The following is a 6,000-nucleotide window of genomic DNA, read 5'->3' as shown; positions in this document are numbered from 1 at the left end:
CTGGCGTCGTGACTGCCTCTGCTTGGCTTGCAGATGCTGGCCACCGTGCTCGTGCTGGGGCTGGGCAAGGCGCTCAGGGTGCTGAAGTTCCCGGACTTGGACAGGAACATACCTCGGAAGGTGAGGGGTCCTCAGAATCAGAGCTGTGCATGCGCCAGGGGAGGGGGAGGCTGGGGTGGGGGAAGAGCCGGTAAGCAAAGAGCAAAGGCAGGGCGCTTTCTAGTTTGAAAAAAAAAGAAGGGAAAGCAGAGTAGTCCTCACCCTGTTCGCCTCCAGGGCAGGTTTCTGCTCTGGGCGCCGTTTAGATCTGGTTCTTGACACAGGTATCTCTTCGCGGGGCCAGCTGCCTGTCGTCCTGCAGGCAGAGGATCCGCTTGTAGCCAGAGGTCTTCCCCTGGATCCTTTGCAAAGTGTTGCCTAAGGTCCCCGTAGGCAGGAAAAAATGCATGCGTGTTGCCATTCGGATTTGAAACCCGGGCTGCGCAAATATTTTTTTGGCTTGCGGAGATGTGGGACGGAAAATTTTCCAGCGCTTGATTTTTTTAAATTTTTTTTTCCCTTGGGAAATTTTCCATTTCTAAAAATGCATTGTTTCATAAAATTCATTAGTAATGAGGAATGGGTTAACATTGGATGAACAATATACAATGTTAGGCAAGCTTGGCAGTTTTAAAGTTGTAATGAATGCTTTTCTGGTGATCATCCCTAGGAAGTGTGTGAGAGAGTACAGGTATGTTTTATTAATTTGTAAACAGGACGGTAAATACGCTCCTATAATAATCCAAACCAAAAATCAAGTTCTGAATTCACTTCATTGGCTGTGCAGGTCAAAGCACAGTTCTTTGGGGGTGCTAAAATGAGTGTGTCAACAGTTTTCAGTGCCTTCATTTTTTTTCTTAAGTTTAAACAAGTAATGTAAGGGAAGTATATTGCTATTGTGTATTGTCATTACATTTTTACAAGTATTCCCATAAAAATAATTTCTTTCCACATACAGCTTTGGATTTGTTTGACTATAACATTTAAACCACATTAAGTGTGCTGTATTTAATTTTTTTCCTAATCAAATATTTCAGTTCAAATACTTGTGGCTATTGGGACATAAAATTAACATGGAGGTACTTTTTCAGTTTTGTATATTAAATATAAGTCAAATAAACATGCTAAATCACATCATGCTCTATTTAGGGCACTGGAAATTTTTCCAATTCAGAATTTCCGGAAAACCCACATCTCTGTTTGCTTGTCACCCTTCTGTAGGACTGATCCCAAATGTAAAAGATCTTCTCATGACGTCAATCAGGACTCGTGGTAGAGGTGATCTCTTGCATTAGATCAGCGGTTCTGAACTGGGGGTACATGAAGCCTCATCAGGGGGTATGCGAGATATTTCATACATTGTCTAATGCAGATTGAAGGGCCTAAAAAATTAATTTCCCGTTGAAAGGAGGTACGTGAAGTCTCACTCTGAGACCAAAGTGTACGTTGACTGAAAAAGGTTCAGAACCGCTGTGTTAGATCAACCAGATGTTTGCAAAAAAAATTCTTTAATTACAAGCTTGTTTGCAAAAATCTAGTTGATCTAATAAAAGAGAGCACCTCTGCCACGAATCCTGATTGCTTTTGCCTCTCTAGACAAATACGGCTGCAACCTGGATCTTGTGAAGTCAGCATTTTATTACGTATTCCCTGAAGTCTGAGTTGTGTGGGAGAGGGTGCTGGCTAGGGATGGAAAGAAGTCTGGTCACGTAACCCTGTTACTGTTTGAGTGGGTAGTTTTCTAGCTGCTTTTTCTTGTTCATTGAGTGTTATCCTTCTTATAATTTTTTAGACGTTTCCACTACCTCTTCTATATTTTGGGAACCAAATCACAGGACTGTTCAGCACAAAGAAACTGAAGTATGGATAACTTTTATCTATTGGGTTATAATGCTTATCTTACGATAGTATCATGTATGAACAAATTAATGTGATATTTCTGTGTGTGTTAATTTTTGGCAATATAGGAGAATGGAGGTTCAGAACTCTTATTTGAAACCTAATCATTAAGGTACAGTTTTACTCTGATTTTTGTTTTTACGTTGGCAGATACATGGGTGTGCAGATTCTTTCAAGGGTGATAGTTACTTTAAATATTTCAGGTATCTGGAGGCTCTCGTTTGACCCGGATTATTGGTCAGGGCTGTGAGTTAGCGTGGTGGGAGTGAGCTTGATGCTGCTGTTTCTTTGTGACCTGCCATGATCCCCCTACTAAGCAGCATCAGGGAGAGTCTCTAAAAACCTTCCCTTTAATCACTGGCTGTAAATCACTGTTGTGAACAAGGTTGAAAGGAAGGGTGGAGATTGGGATGGGGGATACATGAGGTCCTTCCTTGCCTGATGCTCTTGTTCCAGGCAAGATCTGAAAAATGTCCTGGGTAAGTATTTAAAAATCATAAAATAGTGCTTTCCAGGCAGACTGTATTTTTGTTAGTGCTTCCAGTGACACAGTGCATCTTTGAGGATTCTCTATTTTTTTAATACTTGACCAGTATTTGGGAAGTGGAGAAGAGGATAGAAGTGTCTTAAACGATGCATGTAGTTGTGGGTTCAAGATGGTGGTATGTCTCATCCCATCAGGTATGATGTTATTTTGAGGGAGTGTAGGGCAGAGACTTGCGGTAGTCTACATGGCTCGTCGTGGACTGCTGTTTGTATTGTATTGCACCTTGATTATATCTATTACATTGAATGAAGTTGGATATACAGTTAGTTGAATCAGAGTTTGTTATTTTGGGGGCTTGTCTACATGTTCATTAATGCACCCTGGTTATTATGCATTAAGTTTAGTACTTGGTTAACAAATTCAATGCTCACTAACTCACACTACTGTGCAGAAGTGCCAGCTCTTGTTTGTTTGTTTGTAATACTTATCTTACCGTAGCCTAATAATAACACGGCATAGTAATGTATTAGCATGGTTGACTGGCACACTACTGCGCAGTAAACTTCTTGTTTAGATGTATCCTGGATTTCACAGATGTGTGTGACCATAACCTTATGATGGCAAATTAAGCTTTTGAAATAACATGTACTATATAAAACTTATGGGAGATGGAGACTTCCTCCTGTGAAAAGTCCTTGGTAAATTTTAAACCTTTTGGCTTATCAAGGTAATGCTGTTTCCAGGAGGAAAGTCATCAAATCACTGTTACAGCGATAGCCATGTGTGGCTCTATTTGTAGTCTATATCTCAGTTCTTCTAAAATAACTGTTGTTGTTTCAAAGTGTTGGTGTGAGGGTGAATTTCAAGTGTCAAGTAACATGCCTGTGTATTTGGAGGGGGAAAACGCTACATTGTTTTTAATCTTACTCCTCTTTTTTGCAGCCTGCCAATGTTTACAGTTTTGAGAAGGTTTTCTATTTTGTTTACAATGTTTGCTGAAGGAATTTTACTCAAGTAAGTTCCATTTCCAAGATTATCAGTTGACCTTGGAGACTGTTTATATTAATACAAAAACTAAGACAGGAATAAGGGCATGCAATATTTTGGTAAGCCTTTGTGTATAGAAGATGAGTGCAGTTAATTATAGTGGCATGTCAATGTGACTTCAGAAACGTAGGTGTGTGAGAGAGAATAAGATTAATACAATATTTTATTCTGTAATAAGAATGATTTGGAGCTGAATGGGTCCCTTGCCTCTGCTTTTTTTTAATAAAACCTATGTCAAGTTTATATATTTCAATACATACTAATCAAAGCATAGCTCTTTTATAGTAATTGTGGGTCTTATAGTAATATACAAGGGACTTTATAGTATATGGCAGTTCCTTATAATTAAGATGACTCCATGTACAGATTGAGTCCATCTGTCATATAGATAGTTAATAGACAGTTAATTCGGCAGTGGGGGTGTACAATGTTTTCCTGCCTGGATGACATCAGGACTCTAACTTAATTGTCTCTGTAGCACTGGTCATTCGTAGTATAGGCAGAACCACTGCAACTTGGTTTTCCGTTTCTTCTCATTGAAGTGGGTGACTTGATATTCCAGAGTGACTTTAACTACCTGTTACAGGCACTGCCCAGTGCATTTTTGTTACTGTGCTGTCATGTAATACTTTCTTTTGGAAGTACTAAATGATGGCACAGTAACATCCTGTGTTGCATTGTGTACATTGTACAGGGTTACTTTTAGTTGTTAAATCACCGTAGCAATGTGCTACAAGGGAATGTGTGGCTATGGTGATGTAGCATCATGTGTAGACACTCCCAGCATTAACTAGTGCTTCCTCTGCCTCTGGCATGTCACTTGTTTGAAGACTTGTCAGTGTTTGTGTCTAATTGCCACACCACTGTGACATTATCTTACTGACAGGGGTCAGACCTGAGAGGTGGGCATTCTGATTCTGTGCTAGTGGGCTAGCTCAGTACAGAGTGGACATATTAAAGCTCATTAGAAAGCTACATCCCATTAATCCTAATAAAAAACGAAATATGCTTTTGTAGGGTTTTGCCTCTGAGATATTTTTGCACTAGGTTTTTGAAGTGTGAATTGACCAAAACCTTTCCCATGATGATAAATACCGCCTAGAGATGATGGTGATTATCACTGATAATAATAATAATATTTTTGAAATCTAAATTGCTTAGGAGTGGTAGCTGAGTTCTTTCTCTCTTTTTTTATCTTTACAGAAAGAAATTTTCTTGGGGCATTCAGATGACAGTATTTGCAATGATAATTGGTGCATTTGTAGCTGCTAGGTAAGATTTCAAGTTACTAGCTCTTCTATTTTGTTTAAACAACTAACTTGTCAAAGACATTGCTGCAACACATCACTAACAAACATACTTGGTATAGGCTAACAAAGTTGATCAGGAATCATAATGTAGTCATTTTAAGATAGCTCTTAAATCCTGGCTGCTTGCTGTGAAATATGAAAACTGTAAACTTGTTTCAATTCGGCTGTAGTTCTTTTTTCCACTCTTTGGGATAGTTCTGGTAAAAACTTGAATGTAGATAAAACGAGCCTTATTTCCATTTTATACTTGAAAGATGTATCAATATTGGTTAGAAATATGAGTCACTTAAGAAAAGCCCTAACGTGTATCCAGGTATAAAAGTACCACATACTAGTATAGCAGATTGCCTTTCATGTATGTAGAGAAGTAAAGTGGATAGAAAAGCATTCTTACTTATATAATCAAATCCATATTAGGTGTTCAACTTTCTAGTGTAAACAAGGCCCAAGTCAAAAGTATAGAGGCTTATTTTATAGTGTTATGTGATCCTTTGCTTGAGCAGCTTTCATTAGCATGAAATACTGGGTTTCATCATTGTGAAAAGGTGAGTGGAAAAACTAATTTGATGCTGTATGAAAAGAGCAGAGGTCAGTATGTTTGCTGGACACAACCTATAACTGGAGAAAACAGTTTTCAGGCCAAAGCTCCAATCCTTCAAACATGCACGTAGTTAACCTCTCTGCCAAGAGTAGTTCCTTAGATGAATGCAACAAAGTTTTTAAATGTGTGTTTGCCAGGTTCAGGGCCTTGGTTTGTACAGTTATTATATGTCTTAGTTCTGTCTCTCAGATGTAGAAGCTAGCTTGCCAAAGGAGGTTTGAGAAAATACAGTCTGCGAACTTGCTGGAAAATTTAAGTCCCATATAGAAGGGACATATCAAATTAAACAGAATGTGGCCAGGCTTTTTTATAGGTGTGGAAGAATTTTAAAATATTATTTCTTTCTCTCTTTTTTTCCCCTCTCACCCAGTTCTGACTTGGCATTTGATCTGGAAGGATATATTTTTATCTTGGTCAATGATGTCTTAACAGCTGCAAATGGAGCGTATGTAAAACAGAAGCTGGATTCAAAGGTGGGCTGACCTCTGTTCTCATTTTTAAAAATGTCGCTATTTATTGTAAAGTAACAGCTAATCTGTAACCCAACCACTGGTATAAATTTGAACACCGTGTGAATGGAAGCCTGATTGGTCAGGACAGAACATGTTAGTCTGTTC

General features: G+C 38.8%; 1 protein-coding gene across 1 annotated transcript in view; it reads left to right on the top strand.

The window, feature by feature from the left end:
- Positions 1–6: 6 nt before the first annotated feature.
- SLC35D1 (solute carrier family 35 member D1) overlaps positions 7–6,000 on the top strand; it is a 28,289-nt gene continuing 22,295 nt past the window's right edge. Inside the window, exons 1-5 of the mRNA XM_019531596.1 lie at positions 7–120; positions 1,832–1,899; positions 3,368–3,439; positions 4,676–4,744; positions 5,754–5,856. Coding sequence (XP_019387141.1) covers positions 34–120; positions 1,832–1,899; positions 3,368–3,439; positions 4,676–4,744; positions 5,754–5,856 — 399 coding nt within the window. The 5' untranslated portion in view covers positions 7–33. The remainder of the gene's footprint in view (positions 121–1,831; positions 1,900–3,367; positions 3,440–4,675; positions 4,745–5,753; positions 5,857–6,000) is intronic.

This window comes from Crocodylus porosus, unplaced genomic scaffold, assembly GCF_001723895.1.
Source record: "Crocodylus porosus isolate Cpor-Errol unplaced genomic scaffold, CroPor_comp1, whole genome shotgun sequence".
Classification (NCBI taxonomy): domain Eukaryota; kingdom Metazoa; phylum Chordata; order Crocodylia; family Crocodylidae; genus Crocodylus; species Crocodylus porosus.
Note: the sequence above shows the minus strand (reverse complement) of the source record. Positions and strands in the feature narration are given on the sequence as shown.